The 12,821-nt window shown below is 46.8% G+C and overlaps 3 protein-coding genes across 3 annotated transcripts; 1 reads left to right on the forward strand and 2 right to left on the reverse strand.

Annotated features, from left to right (window-relative positions):
• Positions 1 to 2,524: 2,524 nt before the first annotated feature.
• Positions 2,525 to 3,844, forward strand: N7515_001289 (uncharacterized protein; the record flags this gene model as incomplete). The annotated part of the gene is made up of 1 exon (XM_056662033.1): positions 2,525 to 3,844. The coding sequence occupies one exon, from the start codon at positions 2,525 to 2,527 to the stop codon at positions 3,842 to 3,844; it is 1,320 nt and encodes a 439-aa protein (XP_056524146.1).
• A 115-nt stretch (positions 3,845 to 3,959) lies between these two features.
• Positions 3,960 to 5,093, reverse strand: N7515_001290 (uncharacterized protein; the record flags this gene model as incomplete). Its single annotated transcript, XM_056662034.1, has 4 exons — positions 3,960 to 4,120; positions 4,169 to 4,331; positions 4,389 to 4,729; positions 4,796 to 5,093. 4 exons carry the CDS (start codon positions 5,091 to 5,093, stop codon positions 3,960 to 3,962), a joined length of 963 nt encoding a protein of 320 aa, XP_056524147.1.
• A 1,519-nt stretch (positions 5,094 to 6,612) lies between these two features.
• N7515_001291 (uncharacterized protein) lies at positions 6,613 to 7,518 on the reverse strand (the record flags this gene model as incomplete). Its single annotated transcript, XM_056662035.1, has 1 exon — positions 6,613 to 7,518. The coding sequence occupies one exon, from the start codon at positions 7,516 to 7,518 to the stop codon at positions 6,613 to 6,615; it is 906 nt and encodes a 301-aa protein (XP_056524148.1).
• Between the last annotated feature and the right edge of the window lie 5,303 nt (positions 7,519 to 12,821).

A 12,821-nucleotide genomic window follows, 5' to 3' on the forward strand; every position in this document is an offset into this window, starting at 1 on the left:
GACTAATGACTGTATTTCACCAAAATCGGGATTGCGGCCAAATACAATCTTTATCAAGCTACAATATCAATCAACGATGATTTCTACGCCTAGCATAATACAGATTAGGTGGTCCATTGAAATCGTATGCGAGCCATGGAATTGAATTTTCCATATCAAAGTATGGAATATCGGAATACACCTCTAAATGTTCGATGTCTTGTCCAGTCATCCTTACCAGTATCGTTCATTGCCGGCAAGAATAGATAAGTTGACACTTGAGAGGCAAGACACTAACCAATGTCATCATTGCAACAGAGTTGGCGATGTAATTAATCACCCCTATGACGGATCCAGTCAGTATGGTATCTTTGGCTGATGGAGATAGAGATCGGGGTCGACACTTACTGCTACCACGTGGCTTGGAGGAGGACTGCGGCTTTCCTAACAAGGGCACATTGTTAGTATGGATGGGTTCGGTGAATGGGCGAGCAGGAGGATGAATTGTGAATACTGACCTGTGCCATGTTAGATTGACGTAGGACTGCCTAGGTGGGCACTGGCAATGAGGCCTAGCGTCTATTGGAGTTCCGACCAGGCTCAAAGGGGAGCTCGAAGGAGAAAAACCCGGCAAGAGGCGATCAGAGCGCCTGGCGAACAAGGGAAATGTTGACTATAGGTCATGAGCAGTGTGCCTACAATAAGTGGCTAAATTCGTTCCTGCCCGTTATACCAATATGTAATGAGATGTTTCGGTATTTCTTACTACACCTAGCTCACTAAGTCACATGTGCGGTTTTTTGTAGAACTCTAGTGTGATACGAGGCTAGCGCTAAACAGGAACACTGCCGTATCATCGGAAAGCTGCCTACGGGGACTATACCAAGAATCGCAAGGGCTCATATCAGATAGTATCCTGCAAATAAGACACAGCGGACCAATCTGTTGATACCCTATCTCTGCATCCCCTGCTGGTACCGGGTAGTACATTATACTGTAAGTGCGAGCGAAGATAATCAACTGTTGGGGCATCGTAGCATCTATAAAACAAGGTGAACTTCAATGAAGCTAAGCCGTCAAGCTGAAATGGCTTCTATTCATAGGAACCTATGAAGCACAGTAGCGGCCGCTTTCGCCTTCCATGTTGGACAACACAGAAGCTAATCAAACCATAAACACGTGCTGCACTTGGCATCCTCAACAGAACAAATTCTTCATTTCGTCGTATCAACCACTGCACTGCACTCTTCCCCGCCACAATTTAGTTAATTGCCGTTTATTACTATGCGTGTTTATTACTATTAATTTCGACCCAGATCCGAAAGCCAATGCCTTCAACCAGTGCTGTCAACCCCAAGCTATTAAGTTTAACTTGCTATCAACATCGTAATCAGCCCGATAATGAAGGCTTTAAGTAACCCATGAACTTCATAGCAGGCTTGCTGAATTGACATAAAATTACCAGCCTGTGACACTGCAGGTGGGTTCTGCCAGGCCTGTCCAGGCGGTGAGTCGATTCAGGTCATGTGAGGAGGAGGAGAGACGAGGGACTTGTTTTGTTGCGCGCCTCTTTCGTTTTCTTTCTTTTCTTTCTCTCTTCTTCCTTTCCTTAGACTAGTTATCTTGTCGAATTGGACTCTTTTGCAAGAATAGCCTACTGTCACATAATAACTAGTCTCAGGAAAGGAAGAAGAGAGAAAGAAAAGAAAGAAAACGAAAGAGGCGCGCAACAAAACAAGTCCCTCGTCTCTCCTCCTCCTGTCACATGACCTGAATCGACTCACCGCCTGGACAGGCCTGGCAGAACCCACCTGCAGTGTCACAACCAGCCCACAAAATTTTCGTTCAAGGAATCATGCCTATCAGCTTCCCAGCCTTTTTCTTGACCAGGACATAGCTAGCCATGATTCTGTACCAAATTCCTCTGGTTCTCCTATATTTATTTTGTCAGTTTGTAGTGACCGGGTTTTTTCCAGCCTGACAATTTTTTCTTTACTTTAACATCACACTACAGTAGAATTCGAAAACAGTTTACCCCCCAGACACTCACGCTTTGTTTCTCGGCCCGTACCCGAAACCACGCTAACCCTTATTGGGTTACTCCAAAATTACCCCCTGCTTAGCCGTATAGTGGTATAGAACGTATTGGGATTTATTGTCAAATTAGTCATCGTAAAATACCGTATACACCCATAGAATGTTCTAGGGAGGGGACGGATCTAGAAAGGGGGAATTCTGGCGATCTGGCTTAATCCACGCCCATTCTCTTTCTTCCTTTTCCTCCGTAGCCTTCGTCTTCATTTACCTCTTACATAACGAAGGCTGTACGACTGCTGTAGAGGACTAACCCTGGTAGGCTAAAGTGATTCTCTATGTTTCCCATGGCTCTTGGTCTTTTTCGTCGCTCTCATTCGTTATTGGGCGTCTGCTCACAACTGGCATCGCCCACCTATGCTGACAGACCTCCAGGGCCTTGATATTCTGTAGATATGAATGGCAGCCCGTACCACGATGATTACGCCTCGCAACCCCAAGAGCTCGAACGATGGGAACAGGATTCACAATATTCCCCCCTACCCCGGGATACTTCCGAAGCCCTTATGCTACACAGTCAAACTGTAGTCCCTCCCCATCTATCATACTAGACGATGAGCCCCACCCCGCAAGCCAACCTCGACCTAACAACATACCTCTGCTCCAGGAATCTGAATGGGAGAAAGACAAGATATATGACGAGGATCCGGCAAGCTGTATCCACTATTTCATAGAATGGCGAGTCACTCTCAATAACAAGGCCGTGGTAAAGGACACGGAAGAAGATCTGGTATTGGCCCCGAGCGCCTACTGGCGGTTGTTTCTAGAAGACAAGCTACAAACCGTCCTTCGAGAGAAGGTCTCCCGCAACAAGAGGGTCAGGGTCGATGACACTGCGATTGTCGTGTCGGTCAATGACCGTTCCCAACGTGATCTGACCAAGCGCTTCAACAAAACCGATATTGTTTGGGCTCCTATCGAGAAACAGCTCCGGATGTGGTCGAGTCATTTTTGTCGTGGAAAGAGACTCACGCTGAGGGTTTGTTTCAACTACGTAGAGGATTGTGCTTCTCCATCCGCTGGACGGAAAGGGGAAAAGAGAGGTAAATCTTCCGTCACACGGAGGATGCTTGACGTCCGAGATGTGCAGCTAGATGCCGAAGAAAATGCATGCGGACAACAAGCAATTTGGCGGCGCGTTTATGACTTGATGAAATGTGATTCAGCTGCATGCCACTTGGGCCCCTACTGCTGGCTAGATCCAAGGGGTAAGAAGCATTATCGACTCCGAACGCAAACTCTCAGGCGTCTGGTTACCTATGTCGAGAAAGGTGGTGTCCTGGAGACGCACAAAGACGTTCCAGATGAAATCCGGCATGAGCTCTACATGGAGGATCAGCAGAAGCAAGAGAAAGAAAAGCGCAAAGGCGGTAACATTCTCGGCGGTGAAACGCCGTATCCGCCTATCAACATCAATGTTCACCCGTCACACTCTCCTGGATTGGCCACAACGGCTCCGGCTGTTGATTCAGCGGGGCTGAAAGATGTGGTTTCATTCAAGATTCCCGGGTTCAAAGACGTAGCTGTCAAAGAATACGGTGAGTGGCTTGCATCAAATGTATCCAATGATACTCTCAAGGCTGGATTCCGACAAGCGTGCGATATAACGCTGTCAGATGGCTTTGAACTTGAGCACATCTACAGGGATCAAAATCCAGAATTCTTCGTCAGCAAGGGAATCAAGCCCGGCATTGCCCGAAGTTTCGTAGAGAATATTCGTGACTGGGCTGAGAACGTGAAGAAAGGAATACCCGTTATTGAAATGGTATAGATAAACGTTTTGGCGATGGGTATTAGCATTTTGGGGTACGAGTTGGATATATTTGTCGTATTAGATGACGCGGCCCTACTTCGTAGATGCGCGATCTATTTGCTTTATTCATCCATTAATCTTGAGCGTTACCCAGCAAATCAAGTGCCCCTTCTGCAGTAAGGCGACTAGACGGTAAAAATCGCATCAATCCTTGGATCACATGAAGTAGAGGTTCGAGAGTTGGATCGGGTACCAAACCAGCAAACTTCTGTTCAAGCTTCGAGGTTCCATAATCTTCGAGCAAAATTAGCAACAATTCTGTATGTGGATCAGTTTAATTACCTTCTTCTAGCTCCAGATTATGGCTAGACGTCATCTGCATTGATTCCCACTTAGACTCCCATTCAGCCGGCAACCTCTCCACAAAGCCAATCATTTGAAAAATTAAAACTTCGTCCTCGCCAAGATACCAGAATGGCCAGGTCGTGAATAAGAAGGAATAAATCTACAGTTCATATCGCCGTAAGTATATTTCCTTCAAAGAAATGATATGTTTACTTACCATGCAACCTGTGCGCCATAAGTCGACGCGATAATCAAAGCAGTCGGTGAAAATCGTCTCTGGTACCCTCAATGAACCCGGCTGGGCCAGCTTCTGAGGTTCCTGTCCTTGATAGAAACTCTCTCCAAAATCAAGAAGCCGAATATCTTCGTCGTCCTCGTCTATCCACTCAGTCCATTCTGCTGCCTTGATCAGTTGGGCCGGCAATTCATTCCCTAGAGGAGTGCCATCAATTCGTTTCAGCGGCTCAATCTCCGGGAAACCAATAACATCAAAAAGCTGCTCCTCGGTTTGTTTGGACAAATGAGTGCAAGTGAATGCAATGTTCCGACCACTAATGTCTAATAAGAAGTGAGTAAAATGGCCCTAACCACAGAAAACAACTGCAGAGGGGGAAGCAACCTCACCTCCATGGCACATGCCGGCACTGTGAATAAATTTGACAGCTTTCAAAAGCTGCGTAGAAATTCGGAGCACGGTTTCCGGGTGAAGCTTGTCGTGACTCTCATGGTAGTCCGAGAGGACCTTATCAACTGAAGGACCAAGTAATTCAAATACAAGACATTGGTGGACCCCGTTGGGGCCTTTGTGAGGGAAGGCATCAAGCAGCTGAACAACATAGTTTGAAGAAAGCCCTCTTCGAGATTGCCTCTCTAAAAAATTCAAATTTTGCAGCTCTCGCGATATCGACGAATTTGCGGTCATGATTTTCAATGAGACCCATTGATTTCGGCTGGCGTGAGATTAGCTAGATATGAGCAAAGTTGGTGTTGGACAAACTGACTCTCTGTCTTTTGCAAGCCATACTGTGGAAAAGCCACCCCATCCTAACTTGTGATGTATCTTGTAACGGTCATTTTCAAATGTATCTCCGAGGTTGACTGGGTGGTATCCTCCAGGTTGATATTTTGACAATGACTCCTGTGTATAAAGAAGGTTGCTTTGACAGTACAGAGATAGATCCATCTTAGAACGCAAAGCGGACGAGAGCAAGGAGGCGTTTGGGGGAGAGGCGAACGTCGCAATTCGAAAAGTCGCGATGCGTCGGGCCAAGTTGGATGACTAACCTGACTTGGTGGCCAAGTCTTGGCACCCTGAGTGATTGGATAGAGCACACCGCTTTGGACACTCATAGCCGCCCGCATAAAATAACGGCAGCACTGAATATTGAGTATTTTTAGAACTGGTTCCTGTGGTCCAACGAAACTTGCCTCTTATATTAAAAATAAAATTCGAAGTGCTTTAGTGCTTGATTTAAACGCTGGGTTACCGAATTTGGTTTTTGCGCGCTGTACTGACACCATTTTTGTTTGATCAAGCGCTCACCTAGGTGTAATCGGCACTATTTGGCCAGCTCCGTTGACCAACACTAAACATATAAAATTGAGGGTGCATCACCAAAGTTAAACGCAATCTATTCCTAAAAAATTTAGCTATTGACCACCGCATAAACAACAACACCGTGTTCAGCGTTGCCTAGACACAATGTCTGTTCAAGTCACTTATGATCCAGACTGTGACCAAAACTTTCCTCGTCTTTATCATAACCAATTCCAACAATGGATTAACGGGAATCACCGATTTGTGATTCATGATGGAAGTGAAGTTGTTTTTGATCAGGCTCATGTTCTGTAGGTGATAGGCAGACAGTGTGAAAAATCTCCTTTACTGAATAATTCTAGCAACGGCCTTCATCCCACTACAAGTACCCATGACCCAAGCCCAGTTCCACATGTCACTGTTCGCTTGTCGACTCCAGCTTTACGCACCCAAAGGACTTGGTACATTCTTCACTGGCGGGTCGGCGGCGGCTCAGTCTTTCTTCCGCGACCAGATAATGAGGAATCAAACAGGCGAAGGCAGATGAGGAGAAGGGAGAAGAAGCAGCGGAGACAGGAAAGACAAAGGAGCAATAGGGAAAGCCGTGGAGATGACAATGCTCGAAGCCATGCTGCTGGTACAGGTGTTTCTTCCCGTGAAATACCTCCCCCTCATGGAACTGGCCCCAGGACGGCCCCGCCTCATGGAACTGCCCCCGCTCGTGGAACCGCCCCGCCAGGTGGAACTCAGGGGAGTGGTCCTAGATAAGGATAGTGTTCCGCTCCTAGCAGTGTTGGCTCTACTAGTAATGGTCTATATCGACCAGAATTTTGTCTGTGGCATAGGAAGCTGTGAACCGGGGACACAGAGGTAGCAAGCAGCTTTACAGGCTCAAGGCCGAATTTCAAGTATCCGATTCTTCAATAGTCAAGCCTGCGTGCCGAAAATGGCCTCTAGCATTAGCTTCTCTTGCACCAACCTGATTGATACACCGCTCGAGAAAGGAGGCGAATTCTCGGTCCGGATCTTCTGCGTAGTAGCTCCAATTGCGTCTTATGTAGGCTTTGAGTTCAGCAAAAAACTCTTCAATTGGATTCAGGTCCGGCGAGTACGGAGGCAAATAAACCAATTTGACTCCCGCATCGGCACACATCTGTGAAATCCGCTCAGAGTGATGGAACGAGGCATTATCCATGACCAGAACAGACTTCGGCTCCGGCCATCTCCCGCAATGACAAAGGAGTTCAGCGACGAAGTCTTCGAACACAGCGGCATCGGTCGAGCCGCGAAAGACACGAGTCATCAAAATACCATCTTGGGCATACGCAGGCAGAATTTGATAACGCTCGTCACGGTGGAACTGAGACACTTGCCGAGGTGCTACACCGAGTGGTGACCAACCCGTTCGTCGGAACCCAATGCGCTTATCGCATCCAGATTCATCAACATAAACAAGGTGGTACGACTCGAATTCGGAGAGGTTATGAAGGTAAATTTCTCGTAATTCGGCATTCTGCTCTTTAGCCCTCTGTTGGGCAGTCTTTTTGGACCAGCCTTTGGATACAAGGGCCCTCCTAATGCTAGAGATTGATGCTAGCATGCGAAATTCATCCCATAGAAAGATAGTCATCTCCTCAAGGTATAGGCCTGGCTTTTCCAACAGATGGTCACAGAGTGCTTCTAGCATCGGTGGCGTTATGCTTCGTCTCCGACCGATACGAGTTGAAGGGGCATGGACGTGTCCAAACTGTCGCAGGTTTCTGCGGATATTTTTGATCGTCTGTTCACTGCATTCTGCAGCCTCTGCCATTTGAGCACGGGTTAGTGATTGGCTTTGTATCATATCACTGATAAGGCGTAGTTTTGAGGGGGGAAGTCTCGGTGCCATATTGCGCAAAGATTCTAGCAGTTCTTAGATACATAACGGTGCTGAGAAGGAAGGATGTCAGGGTATGGAGGGGCACTGAGGTACGAGTGTATAGAAGTTTCCTGTAAAGTACGGTATTATACGTAATGCGGTCGTTATGAAATGAAGGAAGATCTATTCTTAGAATGGGATTATTTATAAGCTATCCCAATATGGGTTAGCGTGGTTTCGGGTACGGACCGAGAAACAAAGCGTGAGTGTCTGGGGGGTAAACTGTTTTCGAATTCTACTGTATAACATCTAACCATGATGTACCGAGATTTGAGTTCATACCGCTCAACAGAAGCGCCGCATCCAATGGTCTATTAGGAAGGGAAGGGCCGTCAGTAAACAATTTGCAGTAGAATATTGATTTTCCGGCCAATTATAGCATGGAATGCAAGCAACTTTTCTATACTGCTCAATTCAGTTTATCTGCACTGGGCGAAAGTTTCAGAAGCGGAGATCGATGACGAAAACACTCTGGGTAACAAGAATTCATCTTTTGCCAAAGAACACAGGTATAGTTGTCGTCTTTCCCTCCATTTCTCTGCCCTCTAAAATGATTGCCGACGAACAATGCAACCCATATTGATGTCTCCTACGTGTTCGCGTTCATGACCTCAAAACGTTACATTTCAACTGGGTTCCAACCGGCCGATAAGAAGCAAAGCAGAGTTGAACGGTTTCATTTCACAATATCGTACTTTTCTTGTTCGATTCCTATTCTCGACGTACCTTATTGGCTAATCCTATGCGTTTGTTTTCTGGATTCCAAGTAATTCGCGTGGAATCAACAATACCGCTTGACTTAGGTTGGAAACGCTTCCTTGAACCATGACTTGGTCCACCTCGCTCTATATTCTCTTGTATAATTTATAACCAGTGACATTTAGGGCTCGCTTGCTTCTGAAAGCCTTCAACTAAGCTCTCTGCGCTCACAACGATGAATTGGTTTGTTGGCACTAAATTGTGGATGGATGCAAAGTATGAGGAGTTCATAATCTATGCCTTGCAAATACTAATATTCTAAGCAATAGAGCCAAGAGATCTTTTCGTCCCTTGAAAATTTATGGAAAAGAAGACAGTTCAATGCCTCCTGTGGAGCATGCTGGATCTATGACACGAGATGCGCACACCGTCCTCCCCGAGACCGGCACGCTTCGCTGCCAGCTTTGCCATGGTCGGCGATCCTCTTTCTATCGTACCAATCACTTAAGATATCCATCAATATTCCCCCGGGAAGGGATCTGCTCGCGAAGGCGAACCAGCTGTGCGGCGAACAAGGCCAGGCTCCAAGCCTCCCATGGCACATTCCCTATGATATATGAACTTCCGGCAGAAAATATGGTTGCCACTTTCCGGTACGGCAGAGAACCTATCAATACGATCAGATCGCAAGCATTATGAAGCTGACGCAGTACTTCCGGAAATTGGTGTCACCACCTACGCTGCGTCGCTGTTTCAATTTTTCTCCGCTCATAATGCCCAGATGTGCTACTCCATAGTTCTAGAATTAAGCGCCCATTGACCTGTGTCAGGTATAGAGGGCTCCTTTTTGGTGCTCTTGGAGTTTGTGCTCCAGCCTCGCTCCCAAACCCCTGAATCCCTTCATGTCAGACAGCGAGACATTCATTGGTTCATTATTCAGATTCAGATTGTTCTCCTAGATTGGACAGCCTAGTTCTGCCGTTCCCTGTATCATTTTCCCAGCTCCGTTTGCTGTTGTATTCAGTCTTTCACAGCACCTGATTTGCTGTCAACCTGACTATCCTAGTTGTTCGTACGAGATAGTATTTAGATGCCTGTATTGTAAGTTGTTGACATACAAAGGATGGCTTTGTGTCTTTGTGTCTTTGTCCCTGTTTGCAGACTGAGGCTCTCTTAGTTTGTCATTCTCTTTGTTTTACTCAGGCTAATATAAGGCCTGCTTTCCATAGATTCATGGATCATTTTTCTCCTTCCTGCTTTTCCATGCCACTAGTTTTGTAGCCTCAACATAAGTGATCATGGTAAGTACTTGAATGCTTTTATTACGAAACAGATCAGTCCCGCTAGTGAACCTCGAGAAGGTACTTTGGTGGCATTGAGAGATCAAAGAGCAACTGGCAACCTCGCTTTACCAAGCCCACTGGCCCCGACTGTCCTGGTTCAAGTGTATCTACGGATCACAGCAGCCCGACTTCGCATGAATTGAATGAAGCCACCACTGGTGGCCCTTCCAATTGAATTGGCTCGCTCGTCCCCTAAATGATATTCGATATACCCAGTGAACTTGACAGATCCATTACCAAGCCATACCATATTCATTAGTCTGGTTGATAAGCCACATACAACGAGGCTCTACAACTAGTTGCTGGGAGTGCATCTCTAACGGCCGAATAAAGGGCGCAATTTGTGGAATTCGTAGATAGTACCACGCCGACGATACTGACGGTAGCCCGAGTCTAGTTACTATCCATTCTTATTGGTCATTCACACAACCAACACTCCTGGAGACTGCAGACTACATGTATTCCCCAGATACATGGCCTAATGAGACCCAAATACCTCGGTTTCTCTTGAAATTGGCCTCAGTGATATTCCAAAGGCATCTGCTGCCTAAAAATGCCAGTTTCTTATTATGACTGCTCAAAAGAAGGATTGGAGGCTCGATTTGCGCAAGGATCACTTGTCATCCTATAAAAATAAATTACTTAGTCTAGATCTCAACCCGGGGTCCCGCTGTTACCTATGCTCCTTGTGAAACGCAAGCAGCCATTGGGAGAATACCGTAAGCTGCCATATTTCAGGACAAGGGGTGCACAGAATGAAACCTAATCTTCCACTATTTCTGGCAGGTCACTTCTGGCCGGAATAAAATATGATGACGTGAGATCTAATGCACACTGTAAAGCTTTTGACATGCTCTCCCAATTTGAGGTCATCTTTCTCTTTCCGGCTAATGTCGACTGCTCGTTCGGAGGTACGAGATTTGGATGTAGGCCTAGTTGGAACAGCGGGCAAATGGTACTCTTTTCGGTGTGGCATGTCGTGATCGACTGGGAGCTCGATCGCTTCCCAGATTGAGGTATAGTTGATTGCCACGAGGTACCAATAGGGGTGACAATTGCGACTTTTCAATGAGCCGTCGAACAATGTCTGGACATCGGGTGTCATAAACCCTGCAAGCCTCACACAGGAGAAATTGCACAATCCTTGAGATGGTCCTCCGGGTAGGTCGAGATATATTGCCTCTCAAGGCAAACAGCTCGCTGCTAGCAAGGTCGCGACTTTCCATCGCAACATCATTGGGGCAGGCTTTCCCAGCTTCACTGACCCAGATGCACTGCGGACGAAGTCGCGGATCGCCTAAGGCGCGAATGAAAGTGATTTTGGACTGCTCGGAAAGTAGCACTGTCATATTGTCCCAGAAGAAGGGTTTTAAAAGAGGTGTACGAGAGCAACCGTTAGGATCCATGGAATTGTGATTAGAGAGGCAATATATCTCTTGTAGGAGAGACCAGGTCTGTTCGGAGAATAACGTAAAATAAAGGCTACCCAACCTAAGCCATTTTCGGCAATGTAAATCATACCTACTTCTCCCTAAGTATATAACCGACATCAATGGCCGTTTGTGATTTTCAAACATGATCTACATAAAACCCAAATACCTAGTGCATTCCATCCATCTATCAAGTGGAATGTCTCGCCACGCTATGATCGTTGAGCCCTTCCGTTTTACAGGCGTTTACTGTGTAAATGTTCCATTTCCCCAGCTATTCGGTCATCCAGCACATATTTCTCGTCATCTCGAATGTTGCGTCCAGGAAAGTCGAAGGCTGTATATCACTCCAGACAGCTTATTATTGCACCTTGCCGTCTACCCTGAGAGAACACTAGACAGGAAAGGACAGCATCGTATTCACCTCACTAATCCTGCTCTGTTTGCCGTGTTGCTTCGTCCGGCCAAACATGTCTCCCCTAAACGCTTCTCCCTTGATGAGCAAAGACGGAAACAGCGAAAAAAGGTGCAACGGCCATGGATATCACCAGAGATCCATAGGCCGTGACCAACCCCACCATAGTTGACCATCGCCCTCTAAACTCCAAGGCGAATCTCTCCGGGTAGTCATGTTCTATTTGCTCTTTCCCGGAAGCGGCTCATTCTAAGGCTGACCTCGGCCAACTTCCCACTCTGCCTTGCCTGGCCCACATAGTGTGTAGCATGGTAGGACACGGCTGAGGTTTTCCAAAGCAAACGAGCAAAGATTCTACTCCCCAAGCTGGTCGGGTTCGACCATTGTAGAACTCTGCGGGAGCTAAACTTCCGTGTTAACTTCTTATGATTCATCACTTAAATTTCCCGAGATTCAAATTCAAGACAAATCTCATCCAACCATTTCGCTTTGTTTCTAGGACCTCAAACATGAATGCTGGTCCTCGGTATGTGTAATGGTGGAGGTTGCAATTATGGCACCCAGAAGGCTGATGTAAAGTTGCAGCCACCAGATGAAGAGCGGTCCTGTCATATTCAGCTTGTATCTGAGCGACAATTCTATTCACGCTCGGTCTTGGCGGTTACATTCCAAGATGATTTGGAACAGAGGTTGACGCGTTCTTGGGACGACTTGAAGGGTGCTTGTTAGACACGACTCGACGGTGATTGTGAAAATGAGGAGGCTGAATGTGCGCTCAATCCATTTTGTGGGAAGGCTTATGAGCCAGCCCGTCGGAAATACGTTTTTGCACCGTGGATATTGAACAGGACTCAACTGTGGGGAAATCTATACCCTGTCAATGCATTGATTACGTCTTTCGATTTTTGGGGCTAGTACAGACTACAACGTGGCCAAAACAGTGGATGCCCTATCTCGGTACAAAAATAAACATCCTGTTGGCAGGTCTACTGCCTGCTTGTCTCAGACGAAGGGCAGGTTGTTGCAATTGCTTGCACAGGGATCGGATTCCGATTACTCTGATGTTCTTGGTTCTTCTTGTATGTCTTTCTAAGGGGTTCAGGTGGAAGGAGGCTGTGTAGCAGCCTTCCGTCTGACTGCTGACTAAGATAAATCACGTGGCTGTAGTACAAACAACACATCCGGAAGGGCAGGGTCGACCCGCTCGGGTGGATATTATTGTACCGAACTGCAGCGGCTACCCCACCTGCGGGGCTTCCCGAGGCCAAACCCACAAACACCCAGGAGACCAATTAATTTCTCGGTCGA

This window comes from Penicillium bovifimosum (assembly GCF_028826915.1).
Source record: "Penicillium bovifimosum strain IBT 22155 chromosome Unknown utg000002l_segment0_segment0, whole genome shotgun sequence".
Taxonomy (NCBI): domain Eukaryota; kingdom Fungi; phylum Ascomycota; class Eurotiomycetes; order Eurotiales; family Aspergillaceae; genus Penicillium; species Penicillium bovifimosum.